Source organism: Tyto alba, unplaced genomic scaffold (assembly GCF_018691265.1).
Source record: "Tyto alba isolate M040663 unplaced genomic scaffold, T.alba_DEE_v4.0 Super-Scaffold_29, whole genome shotgun sequence".
In the NCBI taxonomy this organism is placed as follows: Eukaryota; Metazoa; Chordata; class Aves; order Strigiformes; family Tytonidae; genus Tyto; species Tyto alba.
In genome coordinates, this window is record NW_024881303.1 from 5,254,325 (window position 1) to 5,269,570 (window position 15,246).

The 15,246-nt window shown below is 39.0% G+C and overlaps 1 protein-coding gene across 1 annotated transcript in view; it reads left to right on the forward strand.

Annotated features, from left to right (window-relative positions):
* PELI2 (pellino E3 ubiquitin protein ligase family member 2) overlaps window positions 1-14,975 on the forward strand; it is an 80,361-nt gene extending 65,386 nt beyond the window's left edge. The window contains exons 4-6 of the mRNA XM_042799139.1: window positions 4,598-4,795; window positions 5,475-5,663; window positions 8,633-14,975. Coding sequence (XP_042655073.1) covers window positions 4,598-4,795; window positions 5,475-5,663; window positions 8,633-9,199 — 954 coding nt within the window. The 3' untranslated portion in view covers window positions 9,200-14,975. The remainder of the gene's footprint in view (window positions 1-4,597; window positions 4,796-5,474; window positions 5,664-8,632) is intronic.
* The last annotated feature ends 271 nt before the right edge of the window (window positions 14,976-15,246 follow it).

Consider the following 15,246-nt stretch of genomic DNA (forward strand, 5'->3'; position numbering starts at 1 on the left):
TGTTACTTAGATGAGCCATTAGATTTTAATTATTCTCAGTAATCTGATTGAGAGCAGTCAGGGGAAAGTTACTTGGACTGTTTTGTGCAGCCCTGTGGTACATGATGACAAATGACATGTCTGTTGGTCTACAGAGTAAAGTCTTACTGTTGATCAAGCATCACTTGGATAGGCAGTCCTCGGAGCTTGCTCTTTTCTTTTCAAATGTGCTTTCCTGGCTTTTGTAGAACACTGGCAAAGAAGCAGAAGCTGAAAAGGGAAGGATAATGCCTGGACCACACGATTAGTTTGAGGCCCCTCCTTGGCTGCTGATAACACACATTATCTTGGGAAAATCACTTAACTTTTTTTTGGCTCAACATTCCCCTCTGAAATGGGATAGTAGCACTGCATGACTTCTCTAAAGTAACCCTAGTAAGGAATGTGAGAAGCTTAGAATGGCAGTTGTTAGTAATGCCTTTATCAGTGGGACCTGAAATAGGGAAAAGGGATGGCAGAGGTCTTTGTTTCTTGGTCAGGGCGCTGTTTCTAACCTGGGAGGACTGATTCCATTGGGTTAGAGCTGGTTTCCTGTGTAAACAAGAGAGACTCACAGTTTGCAAAAAAGCTGTCGCCTTTTTCCTTCATCCACTTTGAGAGTGTTGTGAGTCCTTTTCTTTGAAGGAAAATGTGAGAAGTGTAAGGTTGGTGACTTGCATTCTGCAGTTTTTCTAGAAACAAACAGGAAAAATTTGAAGACTGCAAACCCAGAATAACTTCTTATTTTATGCTTCCAAGCTTATAACCAAGAAGAAGCATGAGTAGATGCTTATCAGAAGTGAGGCACACGTGGACAATGTGGGGAGACTATACAAGGGGCAGTAAGGAAATTCAGAAGGCATTGGAGAGCAGTATTCAGGCTGTCTAAATACCAATTTTCTCAACATTTTCCATAATAAAATGAAAATGACCATATTTTCATGCATATTACTTAGCAGTTAATAAGTGGCTTAAATCACCATGCACGTACTATACCTGCCCCACCATGAAGGTTACATGCATATTCAATAGATGCACAATGAAGTTTCCTACAGTAGCCATCCTACCCCTTATTATTCTTCTAGGTTTTTTCTGAAGGTAACATGAAGAGTTATTTACAAATTAGCATAGTCTTTTCAGAGTGTTTGAATATATTACTCAAAGCACTAACGAGGAAAGTTATTACTTCTTGAAAGCTGGAAAAAAATGCAGAAATGGGTGTTCTTGTCTCCCCTGCTTGTATCCTGCTCAGTCACTTGACAAATATCTGCTGGATCACTTCAACAAAAAGGATTCACAGCCTCCTACAGCAGGGCTCTGAAGCTTGGAGGTGTTCAGGTGCTTTAGAAGGTTGTCCTGGACATCTCATATGATTCTGTTCTTACATCCTGTATTTTGTTTTGGGAATAGGCTTTATTCTATTTTTTTTTTTTTACTTCACTTTACTTGTTGTTCTGCTGTGTTGGGGGGTGTGTGTGTGTGTGTGTTCGTATTTGTTTTTTCCTTAATGTAATTCTGTGGTGAAATTTGTGTACAAATGCTTCTTTATAGCTTTTAGTGACATACAGATCAGATGTCTTCATGAAGTAACAAAAAGAATGCACTGACTTTCCACCTGGCATGTCCCAAAGTCTGTATGCTGTAGTATCTATATGCTGCTAAAAATGAAGATTTTCTTCAGAGTTTATTAACCATTCTGTTGATGATGCATCAGTTGGAGTAGAACCTATTCCTTCATGGTTTGATAGGACAAGAATGGGTTGATTATACCTGTTTTTACCACTACAGGGAACCAAAATGTGTAGCCTGTAACCTAAATAACTACAAGTTTATACAAGAAGCAGGTAATTCAATATAAAGAATCAATTTATTTTTTTATGAAGAACAGCCCTTCAGAAGATGTGTGGTCCAATTCCCCCTATCATCAGAGTGTAATTCTGTTGAAGTCCAGGAATCTGCAGCTGTTAAATCTAACCAGCTGGCAGGTTGTCTGAGTGTGCCTTGTCTCAGGAGTGAGCATTTTTAATAGCACTTCTTTGATTGACGGTAGACACTAGCAAATTGATTGACTGCCTGGCTTTTACACAGCTTTTAACAATAACCTGTAGTGTAGGCAACAGAAGCTGTATTACGCATCAGTTGGAAGATTTATGGTTTGTTACTGGAAGTAACTTAGTGAAATAGTATATAATATGACACAGTTAACAAGAAAAGTCCCAAAATATAGCCTAAAATTACTAGAAAGAAGAAAGTCTTCTGTGCTATAGAGGAAAATGGAAGAGAAAAATGAGTAATAAAGTCTGTAAAGAGTAGCTCTGAATAATGGAACTATCTGTAGTGACTGTAGTCTGACCGCAATATCAGATGAGTTGAGATTTTTGGTGGGTAAATGTTGATCGCATCAAATACTTCATTTGTTCCCAAAGGGCTTTCTTTTCAGGTGGTCTCAAACCTGAAATTCTGATTTGATACAGAGCATGAGGCAATTGCCATGTTTTGAAGGCCACTTCTTAAAATAATTTCTGGTGTTGAAATGTAGCACAATAAATGAGACTGATCCTCTAGAATGCTTTTTCAACCGGGAAAAAAAAAAATCAAGAAAACCAAATACGTAAAATATTTGATGTATTCATACTTGTGGCACAAATGAGATATACAAAGTAATTACTCTGTTGCTTAAAATATTTCATGTAATTTTAGAGATTTAAAAAGTCACATGAAAGCTTTGTGTATAGATTTTAATGCTTCTATCCACACATATTCGGATTTCATGTTGACCGATGTGTATGATGTGAGGAAGCAAACACTTGGGTGTTTTGTCATCCTTTAAGGGAAAATAAGGAAGGTTTTTCTCTAATTGCATCTAAAAGCTTTGAGAGTGGTCTATTTGAGAGACTGCAACAGGCATAAACTTGTTATGAACAAATTTATTTAATGTTTGTTACTGATTATCCTTTAAGAGACTTTATGTACAGATATAGAATGGTCAGAAGTTATGAATAAGCTTCCTGCTGTTTGGTTGGTGCTGACACTTAGCAGGAATTGCACTGGATGGGAAATAGAAGGCTGTTAGAAATAATGCTGTAAAAGGAAGAAGAATATAGCTTTAAGTTTCAGCTTCAACTTGTCAAGTTATATAAATCAGAAGTGTCCCATATTAAACAGTTTCTAAACTCTGTCTCGTGGCTATTCTAGTAGTCCCTTTCTGTGAAAAATTGAAGTGCATGGTTTTCATTAGGCCTTTTTCAGTATGTTCTTGGCACTTTATCTGCAGCAAGCTCATCACATTCCACACCTGGGTTGAGACCTGTGATATGGAGAAAGTAATTGGATGTGTCATTTGAACACATGTCAAAATTCATGTTTTGAGTTTGACACTGCAAAGTAGAACTGAAAGCAGAAAAGTACGGGAGATCCCTGTACTGTTGCTGTCAGTTCTGTTGTGACAAGGGTTAAGTATTGATAATATCGCTTTCCTTGACTCCTGAATAATGTTTCTTCACAGTGAATTTAGTTTGAAAAGATGTTAATGATGGAACCATACATGTCTTCCCATAGCTGGCTTTGAAGAGCAAGAGGCTAAGCAGAATGTAACTTCTCGAGATCATGTTTAGTGAGGAGGTTATTTTATGTAAATGTAGATGCCTGTTACTAAAGGTAGTTTCATGTGAAGAATATTCTTCATTTTCTTCTGTTTGATCACAAGATGTCTATAAATTTAATATTCTGTTCCACGCCTTGTTCCTCAGCTCCGCTTCCCCAGTTATGTTCAAAGTTTGGTGTAACACTAATTTGCATGTATGAATATTGATACAGTCTCACTGTATGTTTGGTTGGCAGTCAGATCTCTGTCCATTTTGTAATGAAGTTTTCTGTTCCAGATGCCTAGATGTTTCCAATTTTAGAGTTAAAATTTATAGATGGCAAGATAGAAAAAATATTCTTGTCTACTGGTCAACTGTGTTTTATCTCTGCTGAAGAAAGTTTTAAAATTTCTGTAGTCATGCACACGCATGATTAGGAATAAATTTAATCATGTGGTGGGTTTTACCTGAAAACTCTTCTATTCTGAAACTACAAATTCTGAAAACGTGAAGGTGGGTAGCTTTCTCTTACGTATAAAAATAACTGAGTTCTGGGTCTCAAATGTCTTTTATTTTCATGGCAAGTTAACTTGATACTAGAACTGTGAATAAAGCTTACCATTTCAAGCTAGTGTTTTCTTAATTGATAGAGTATAGGGATAAGTAATTTGCTGTGGTTTGATTATGAAACAGCAAGGTGATAATAATTCCATGTTGTTGACAATACCAAACAATTAATTGCAGCTGTGTTGGGCAAGCATGTACATCAGTTGTAGTAAGTGAAAATTTGTCATGATATGTCAGTGATGTATTTCTGCCTAGAACAAATGTGAAAATACAGATTAGTCTCTGGTTGGGTCTTGTCATCCAAAAATTCAGTAGACAGTAGTTCACTGATGTCATCAACATCAACTTGGCAAAATTGGGTTCTTAATGCTTGATATTTCTGTGGTTCGTTCTAATTATACCATTATCTTAATTTATTTTTTTTGCAGGTTGGGAGGTCAACAGAAAGCCCCATTGACTTTGTAGTAACAGATACTATTTCTGGAAGTCAAAATAATGATGAAACCCAGATTACGCAAAGCACCATATCCCGTTTTGCGTGCAGGATTGTTTGTGACAGGAGCCCACCATATACAGCAAGGATTTTTGCAGCTGGATTTGACTCATCTAAAAATATATTTCTTGGTGTAAGTACTACTAATAATTATGGTATGTATGAGCAAACTCTGTTTTTTATTTTCTGTTATTTTCAAGCCCAAAAATTTCCTTGTATTAGTTGATAACTTATACTGTTGTTAGACTTTTATTACCCCAGTGTACCAGCTGCAATATTAAGTAGAAACTGCAGTTTTACGAGCCTGATTTATTACCAGCACCGACTCATGGTCATAGTTGTCTTTAACAATGAAGCTTTGCTTTAGTAACTTAGTGGATTTTCTTTAGGTTGGTTTGATAAATTCTGGGTAGTCATTGTGAGTAAGATGCTGTTGCAGTTCTGAGTGCTGAAGACCAAGGCACGCATCAGCTGTGTTATGGAAAAGGATGTGCCCATTGCGATGGCATTCCATAATGGTTACTGACCTTTGAGGCCTTAACTCCTACCTAACCTGCAGTCAGAGGCACTCCACTGAGTTAAAAATATTAATATAGAAGATAGAAAAGTAATTGAAGATGTATGAGCAAAAAAATGTTACCACTCACACAAAGTATTCTTAAAAATGCTTTTTTCTTGTAAATCTATGTCTAAGCACTGCTGGCCAGTGAGGAAATGTATTTTAAACAGCGTTAGTAAAACCTCAGTGTGTAAAACTTTAGTCCATAAACTTTTAGACAAACTTTCTTTCCTGGGGTGGTTGTTACATGCAGGAAAAAGCAGCAAAGTGGAAAAATCCTGATGGCCACATGGATGGATTAACAACAAACGGGGTGCTGGTCATGCATCCAAAAGGAGGGTTCACGGAGGAGTCCAAACCTGGAGTTTGGCGGGAAATCTCGGTCTGTGGTGATGTGTACACTCTCCGGGAAACCAGATCTGCTCAACAAAGGGGGAAACTGGTAAGTTGAAAGTAGTGGTAATTAAAACAAAACATGGGATACTTGTTTTCCTGGCATTGAATGGAGGCAATCTTAGGGTGACTGCAGAGTAACAGTGTTGTCCCTGCATAGTGGGCACTGAAACCATCTAAATAGATGTGTTACAGTGGATTCTGTACTGCTATTCTGTTTCTACTTATACAGGAGAACACTCCTTAAGTTTTCTGCTAAAGTCACTTTTCCAACTGAAATAGCATAGAGTGTAAAAGCTAAATAAACTTTGCTCTTGAATCTTCATCTCTGAAATGTTCTCCTGGGGCATGGGGACATTTTGAAGTTACTGTGGGGAGCTGTCTTCTGCAGTAAGTATTATGGTGAAAGGAAGAGTCCACTTGCATGCAAAACAAGTTTGGAAAATGCAGCTTCTGTTTGATTTACCTGCCACTAGGAAGATAAGAGGAACCCTGCTAAGTATAATCTTTTTTTATCCTGTGAAGCAGAATGGGCTTTGCCTTTACCAAAAGTGAAAGATTCCAGCTGCCTCAGAGACCTCTGGGGCATACATAACCAGGAGAGGGGTTCCCATGAAAGTACGTGTCCACTTCTTGATAGAAGATGGGAGGGAATTCCCATAGTGCTCTCGTTCTTTCCCTTTCCCAAAATCTGTGGGGCCTATGAAGGAGAATGCTACCATTGCTTATCACTTTTCCCCTTGCCCTCAAAGGAAGGGGGGAAAAAAAAAAAAAAACAACAACCCACAATGCCATCATCTAGAAATAGCCCGGCAAAATACAGAGACAACCATATTTGCTTGTCAGTTGGCAGATGAGCTTCTCCAGAAGTCGTCTTTCTGTCTGGGTGGGCTTGAATGCTGTCCTGCCTGCAGACCTGGAAAAGCCAATTCTGCCCTTCGTTAGGGTTCAGGAAGCAAGAGGATGTTCAAAGGGTATCTTCACAGCAGCTGAAGGTGCCCCTTTTCTTTGTAACCTTATCACCCAGCTGCTAGACTTTAAAGACCGATAAAGTGTGCGTGGTGGAGGGAACAGCCTTCTCTTTTTCATGGCAAAGTTGCTTTTGCGCTGCTACGTTGAGTTCCCATTATCTTGATGGTGTTAGAGGTATCCCACGTGCTCACACTGACCCAACTTCCCAACTTTGCCATTGGCTTTGCAGAAAACTGAGTGCCTAAAGGAGTTAGGAAAATGGAGTTTGACTATTTTGTTCTGCTTTCAGTAGACAGCCTGCAGTACATAAATTGCTTTGTCACTTTAATGGTGGCAGGCAAACATCACCTCAGGGACTGGGACAGATGATGTTGCAATTGCGCCCTTTGTACGTGGTTAGCAAAGCACCTTTTTAGTGCTGCTAAAGAAAGGCATACTAAAACAAATAAATTCCCTTCTCTGCATCCAAAATTACTCGAATTCTCATTTAAATAAAATTACATGGCACACTGGTATTGATGTGATCAGTATTCGTTGATTGAGTTCATAAAACCAAATGCACACTGTATAATGAATTGAACATACTGCATACGAGAAAGCTTTTTGCTTTACTGTTTGTGGAGGAATTATCTGAAAAGTTCATCAAACCAAGCCTTCTCTCATCTCTAACTGCTGAATTTTTCTGATGGAAGTACTTTACACTGGTGACCTCTTATCTGTAGTCTGTACTGTACCATCTAGGTGTTTTGTGCAAGGATGATCTATGGTTAATCTGTGAATTTAAACTGGATTAAAATGTAAATGCCAAATTTGTTGCCATTTGTAGTATTCTTAAGCAGACATGATGGTTTCCTGTGACCTACTTAATGTATTTGTATTTGAGTATTTGCTTTGCCTTAGTGGCATTTTCTACAAACTTTCTATGTATAAACTCACACAGTAGGTCTGTTTTCCTCTTCAATTTCATAAAGAACTTTTAAAATATATATTCTTCATTACTGAACTGATAGCAATAGTACAAGTTGATTGTGTGTTTGTGGCATTAAAATAAAGAATATTTCAGCAAAGTACAACGTGTGTTTGGCATAATCCCATGGAAATGTTTTAAGTACCTGCTTTTAGTGAGATGAGAGAAGCCTTTAGGCAATGCACATTGGGGCTGTATTTGCATGAAATACCTCATTAAATAAAGGGCTTTAACTAGTTGGAGTTGTTATTTGTTCAGAAGTTGAGCCTGTGTGGCTTCAGTTGCAGAACTTGTCACTTGAGGAATTCAACTGGTAGATCACTCTGCTGTAACGATAATCTATGCAAGTACCTGTGCGTGTAGCTGTTATTGCATTTGTCATTTATTCCTAATGTTTCTGTGGAAGAGTTTCACTGTTGATGAGGTACACTGTGGGAGTTCATGCTTCTGCAAAATGCTTTACAGTTGCCACAAGCCAACAAAATGGATTCTGAGTGGCAGTATAGCTGGTCTGTCCTGGGTATCAGTTTTTAGTTCAAAAAAGGATCTTTTGCTGCGTGAGCAGCCTCTGCCAGTCTACATGGGCAAAGAATTGCAGGGGAGCAATCTGCTAATACAGCCCTTAGGGAATGGCAAGTTTTCTTTTCAGTCTATCATGATTTACCTCAAACATGAAGACGACATACAGAGAATCAGTATTAGAGAGAAAAAATAGCATGCTCAGAGGTAGGGGGTGTTTTGAAGAAGTTAGTGATTACTAACATAATACCTTTCCCGGAGAATTACAGGCAGGAAGACTGTGTATGATGATTAGTATTGCCATAGCATGTGACAGTTGCAAATTTAGGACCTCCTGTATAAACAGAGAATAAGAGAGCAGTGCTCACTATAATGTTAAATATAAGGTAAGAGATGGATTCAAACAAATAGGGGGCCATGAGGAAACAATAAGACAATATTAGCTAGCATGCTGGGAGGGGGTAACGGTTGGATGAAACAGATGACACATTTACAGAACTCACTCATTTGATTGTAAAAGCTCTTGGGCTTAACTGCTTCTCCTTGTGTTCTACCACTAGGTAGAAAATGAGACCAACGTCCTCCAAGATGGCTCTCTCATTGACCTGTGTGGAGCCACCCTTCTGTGGAGAACGGCAGATGGACTGTTTCACACTCCAACTCAGAAACACATTGAAGCTCTGCGACAGGAGATAAATGCTGCCAGACCACAGTGTCCTGTTGGGTTAAACACTTTAGCATTTCCCAGCATCAACCGTAAAGATGTGGTAGAAGAGAAGCAGCCTTGGGCATACCTCAGCTGTGGTCATGTTCATGGCTATCACAACTGGGGACATCGCAGTGACACAGAAGCCAATGAGCGGGAATGCCCTATGTGCAGAACCATTGGCCCCTATGTGCCTCTTTGGCTCGGTTGTGAAGCAGGCTTTTATGTGGATGCTGGTCCTCCAACTCATGCTTTCACCCCTTGCGGACATGTGTGCTCTGAGAAGTCTGCAAAATACTGGTCTCAAATCCCACTGCCTCATGGTACTCATGCATTTCATGCTGCCTGCCCTTTTTGTGCAACACAACTGTCTGGGGAACACAACTGCGTCAAGCTAATTTTTCAGGGTCCAATTGACTGATATCACTTTGCAGCGACCACAATAACATTTTCTTTAACAATTTACTGTGAAGATTTTGCCACTAACTCTAGATTTTACCTTTTTTTATAATGTTATTAGTAGGGTGGTAGGGTGGGGATGGGGAACCGACAAGGAAATAGTGAGGGACTGTGGTGGAATTGGGATACATTGATACCTGGAACTTGACAGATATCAGTGGTGTTGCATGCTCAAAAGCAGCATATTCATGAAGTCTTCTTGGTCAAATTGTAGTATATTTGTAATCTTTTTATTAGTACCCTGGATCAGAAAAAGGTGTCTTAATGATTTTTTTTAAGCTAAGATTTTTTAATGAGAGGTTTTTTCTTCTAAACTTTGACAAACCTTTAAAACCTATTTTTCAAATCCAGAAGGAACATACAGAATGTAACTGTCTTTAATTTGCAATATAATTTAACTTGAATAGTTTCTCAAGGAGCTAATACAAAAATGTGTGGACAGCCATAGGTGAATGTTCACTAGAGATAATTGGATATGTAAGAGAAAAATTAGCTGCCTAAATTGTTGAGTATAAAAGCTATTAAAATATCTATTATGGTATATCACAGCTGGCCAAAAAGGCATCAAGGATTACTTGAAACTGAGGAAATCCCATTTGCATTGATTTCCTTTCAGTGTAATAGATATCCACTGTTCATTATGTATGGTATATGCCTGACTTTTTTTATTTTTTTTTTTTACTTTTTTTTTTTTACCTCTTTAACCTGCATCTGGTAAAACTGCTTTACTCTTTTACATACATAGTTCTGGTTTTTAAACCAATATTCTGTATATGTGTAGTCTGGCCTTTTTATTTCTGCTTAACTTAGCTTGCCCTAACTGCTCCTTGCATGCCCAGGACCATTGGGTTGATCGAGATGTAGCGAGCCTTTAAAAACTGCATTAATGAAGGGGTAGTGCCGCACCAAGACAGAAGGTTTAGGTACAGCTCATACAGAACTTATTTACATAGCCCTGAATTCAGGAAAGCACTTAGTTCATGTTTAAGTATAAGCCCATGGATGGGACTGTTTAGATTCTCAAGTGCTTCAATGGATTGTGGTTATATGCTGTTATGTTTTGAAATAAAAAAGCAATTAAAAATAAGTTATTTTTTTTAAGCTCACTTACTAGCCAAAATGCTGTAAGGAGAGCATCATTTCTAGTTCAGCTGAGTATTTTGGTTCAGTTTTCAACTTGCTGCCATCTGTCACCTTTTTTTTGCAGATTGAGATGTGTTTGTATCCATTTTTTTCAAATGTTTGCAAATCAAACAACATTCAAATGTAATCAAATATATGCACCAGGGTGGTACATCTAAAGTGGTTCACTTGAAATTCCTGACTTTTTAAGAGAGCTGATAAATGTTTACTATGGAAATAATTAAATCAGAATTTCATATGAGATGTACCCCGCCCACTGTTAGTTTCATTTCATACAGAATGATAACTCCTTGATTTGTGGGTTTTTTCCTTTTGCTTTCTGTACTCTTGGTATCTGAGGTATCAATCTATCCAGGCTTAAAAAAAAAGAAAGAAAAAGAAATTGGGAGAAAATTATAACATCTCTAGATTAAATTGATCATTCAAGCTCAGTTCTGTTTAATCAACTATAGCTTTTTGCTATATTTGTGCCCTTTGTATAAATATATAATTTATATGATTTTAATATATTCTGTATATATATACTTGAATTGGCCTGTTCATATTTTGGTTGTAAAATTGTTTTATAGTTAACCTTATAAACATTTTACATGTCCCTTGCTAATGGTGATGGGGACGTACTTTGTCTGCTGCTGTTTTTAATATAATTTTGCTGTATAAATGTTCAGCATTTGACTAATTTGAAAATAGCTTTACTTTTCTTTTTATGCTTTTGCTGTTAAAAAATTTTCTGCAACGTTTTCTCCAAAAATCCCAAACTGTACAGTTTTTGTCCCACTGAGTGATTGGAAATAAGATGAATCTTGTTAACCTAAAACTATATTGCTTCTTCCTAGTGCCTTTTCAATGAGATCCTCTCGTGATTCTGTATTCCAAGTCCTTACTCCCACAAGACAACCTTGTGGCTAATCTTCAAGAGTGGCAGCCCAGCCGGATTGGGAAGAAACGCCTTTGGCCTTCAGTTCCTTGTCATGGTCTCTGTCATAAACGTGAAGGTGCCTCTTCCTTGTTTATGTTCAGTACAAGTTCCTCAGGTCCCATATGCATACTGCAGCATTATTTCTATTTAGCATATACCTCATCTGTGAGAGGCAGTCTCACCTCCACCTCGTTCTTACTGGACTCTGAAATACTTCACTTTGTTGCTCACACGGGATGCTGTGAAAACACTTTCAGAACGTGTTCCTTGTTGAATTAAGGCCACGAGCTGTGTGCTGGGGCTGGTGGCCAGAGGTCTGGAGCTCTGTGTACGACAGCTTCGCGGGTCTGGGGTGGCAGCTGTACTGCTGAGCTGACCAGGACTTGCATGTGTAGTCTCCCACTGTAAGCCTGCAGGTTCCCAGGCATCTCTGTTCTCGAGCTGCTTTACTTTCTTCCTTCGCTGTTGCAGTTTAATGGCTGCTTCAGGACTTCATATAGCTGTGCCCTGAGCAAAGGGCCTGTGCTTTGTTAGAAGAATCCTCACTGGAAGCACTAGCACATCCTCTGGTTGGGGTGCGTTTGGTTTGCATGAAGTGGAAGACTGGCTAATGGTTTGTGTCTGAGGGAAGTGTCCGTTTGAAAAGACCTGTTTCAAGCGAGATTTTTGTTTCTTTCACTGTCGGCAATTCTGCAAGAAGTACTGCAGGAAGGAGAACTCTCCTCTTATCTGGGAAACAAGCTTCCACGGTTCTTTTGCATGAATCCAGGTACTTTGCCTTTAACCTGTATTCAAATCTGGGTTGAGTCCCACAGAGCTGGATTTACTGGGAAGGCAGAAGACTTTGTAGCATTATTTTTCTCAAACGCTACTGCCACATATGCTGCTCTAATGAAATCATGGACCATTTGGCTGCTTAGCCCTTTTTTCCTTCCCTCATCTCAGTAAATGTACACCTTCACTGGTCTGGTAACTTGACAGGAGAAAGTAGTTTCTGGATCAATATGACTGGTTTTGTTAGGAGTGAGTAAACTTGAGAACCACCCTTTAACTTTGTTTTGAGAGTTTATTTCATGATTTGAGTGTTACGATATTTCTTACGTACCATTTCAAATGCTGGCAGTGTATTCTGCAAGGCTTTTATTAACCTGTTACTGCTGATTCTATTTAAATGTTTCAAAACCAGTTTTGACTGCGTAACTTACAGTTAAAAGTATTTTTCTAGTATGATCTTCAAAGAAAAAAAAAAATCTGCTATACCCATGCATGCTGGAACTGTAACACTTCCCTTTTTCCTGGCAGCTTTTTGATAGAGTGCTGAAGTCTAAATAGATGACGGAGTGGTAAGCGTTGTTCTTATTTTGAATCGCGGTCCAAGTTGTACAAAAGAGTTAGCATGATACTGTGTTTTAGTCACAAATTTTTTTTCAAGTTTGGTCACTTTGTGCCTCAGGGTACAGTAGTAGTACTGTACTGGCAGAGTATTTAAAGGAGGAAATTATTTTTTTTTTTTTTTTGTAAGGCTGGGAATGGAGCTCAGAAGTGATGAAAGCCATTGTCAGGCTGGTTCCAGTAGGGACAGACCCACCTTGAAGCAAAGGAACTGATCAGAAAAGTGATTGTAGCTGTTCCCTCTTTCAGACCTGGTTTATGCTCTTAAAAGGATTCTCCTTGGTTCATTAGGAAGCTCTGCGATGACAGGAAAGATCTTCCCAACAAAACACTCTTTTTTAATGGCAGTTTGTGGAATTTGAGGGCTCCGCTTCAGAGCCTGAGCGAGGAGCAGAGGTGCTGAGCATACCGTAGGGAGAAACTGCAATAGTCTCTGAACAGAACTCACCTTCTAACTCCATGCACCACCCAAAAGAAACTGTTGGTTGTAACTCTCCCTTTAGTGCTGTTGCAGTAGCTGATTGCTTTGCTCACCATTTTTTTTTAGTTTTCTGGAAGTGGAAGGAAGCTTTGCCAAGCCTGTCATGTTTCTGTTCATCCAGCTCATGGTCCTGACACTTTTCTGGGGTCAGAGAACTGTTGGTAGTGATCTGGCCATCATGAGAACTGAGAGGGGCATTTAAATATGGTTTTAGTGCGGTAGGAAAACTGACCTGGCTTGACTCCTGCTCTTGCTTTTAAAGTAGAGCTGCAAATACGCTTTTGAAATGAGCTGTGCTTGTCCATTCTTTGTAAAGGAACGCTCGGTCACGGGTGGTTAAGTCTTATTTTCCCTGAGCCTTGTTAACATGCAGTGTTGGACGAGAAGGGGACTTGGCAGGTAGGGTGATGGGAACAGATAGGAACCAGAAATCTGTTAGGTGCTTGAGCCGCATGGGTGCGGACAGCCCAGCGATTCTGCAGTATTCTGGCCAAGGATTCCTCCTCCTCCTCGTTTGCTCAGTTTTCAGCCTCTTGTAAGTTCTTGGCTCCTCTCATTTTCTATTTATCCATGTAGCTGCAGGTAAACAAGTAAATATAGCATGGAAAGGAAACAAGGAAGAGAATTAGAGAGATACCTTCGGGCTTGCTTATCTCTTCAAGGAAAATATAAATTGGAGTTGCAAATGTCTTTTACAGACTTTCTTGTTATACTGATTTTTATAAGCACTCTTCACAAGTCTTCACACTTGGTGTTGTGAATTAAAAGGCAAAACTTAGAAAGTAAGGCTGTTTTTGGGGGGGTGGAGGGTGGAGAGGGGGGTAGTTTCTAGGATGAAGTCGCAGTAGTTCTGCAGGCCCTGTGCAAACCGTGTCCCACTGCCCGCAGCGGACACTTCAGTCTTGAAGGAACAGTAGAGTCAGCCTCGACAGGTGGTGAAGATAGAGCTTCAGTTTCTGTGTTGATCAAAGTTTTCATTTATTGTCAGTGGAACAAAAATACGAATTGCGTGAACAGCCAAACTACAGATGAAACTGGTGGCTGTCAAGATTTCCTTTTAATGGGGCGTGTTTATACTTTCCTGGTGGGCAAGCCAGTCTTCGAGTCACCTGGAAGTCCCTTCTGTTTGTGTCATGGTGATTAGGGATGGGGATCACTTTCTTCTCAGATCAAATACATGATGGAGAGCCCCTGGAAGGCTCCTTCTTGTGGCGCAACCATAGGAAAAGTCTCGTTCACACATTGAGCCCTGTACGATGGAGAAGTGATGTTTACCTTTAAATGGTGTTAGCAGCTGCTAAAACTTCTGGGTATATTTGTAAAATTGGTCTTTTATACGCCATGTGAGGTGGACTGAAATAATTTCTTCGCTCTTGTACCTGTGGAAGTACAAGCCATTTTGCAGGGGGAAAAAAAAAAAACCAAACCAAAACAAACAAACTTAAAAAAATAATAATTAAAATACTATCTCAGTATTGTCACTGACTCCTTCAGTTCTTTTCCCTGCTGGTTGGTTGTCAGAGTTTAACTTTGATTTGCAAAAACATATAAATAACTTCAGAAACAACTGGTTTCTCTTACTCTTTTATCCTCCTTCTTCTACTCCTCCACAAACAAAAGCCTAAGCCTTTGATTGAGGATTCTTAAGTATTCAAGGTAGTGGAGTGTATTCAGGTGTGAGTGCCCCGAAATTTCTGTTAATTCACTTCCCTGATTTTTTAAATTGAACTGTTTGTTTTCAATGCCAACTGCCTTCTTGCGGTGTTAACATAATTGCTAAATAAAAGCAATTTCCAGGAATAATATGCTTTGTGACTCTTAAAATTAATTTCCATAATGGTAATTCAGTGTTTTGTTTGCATCTGTGTATTCATCCCTTTTTGTATGCAGTCCCTGTGAGTACACAAGCTTCATTTTTTAAAATGAGCTCAAATGAATTGTCTGCCTTTTTTGGTAAGTAGGAGAAAAAAAAAAAAAAAAAGTTGGCGTGAGCATAGGAAAGGGAAATAAAGATATCTGCAACTTTCTCTAGATGTGGTTGTCTGCCAGCTGGCTATTGGGCTTCTTTGTAATT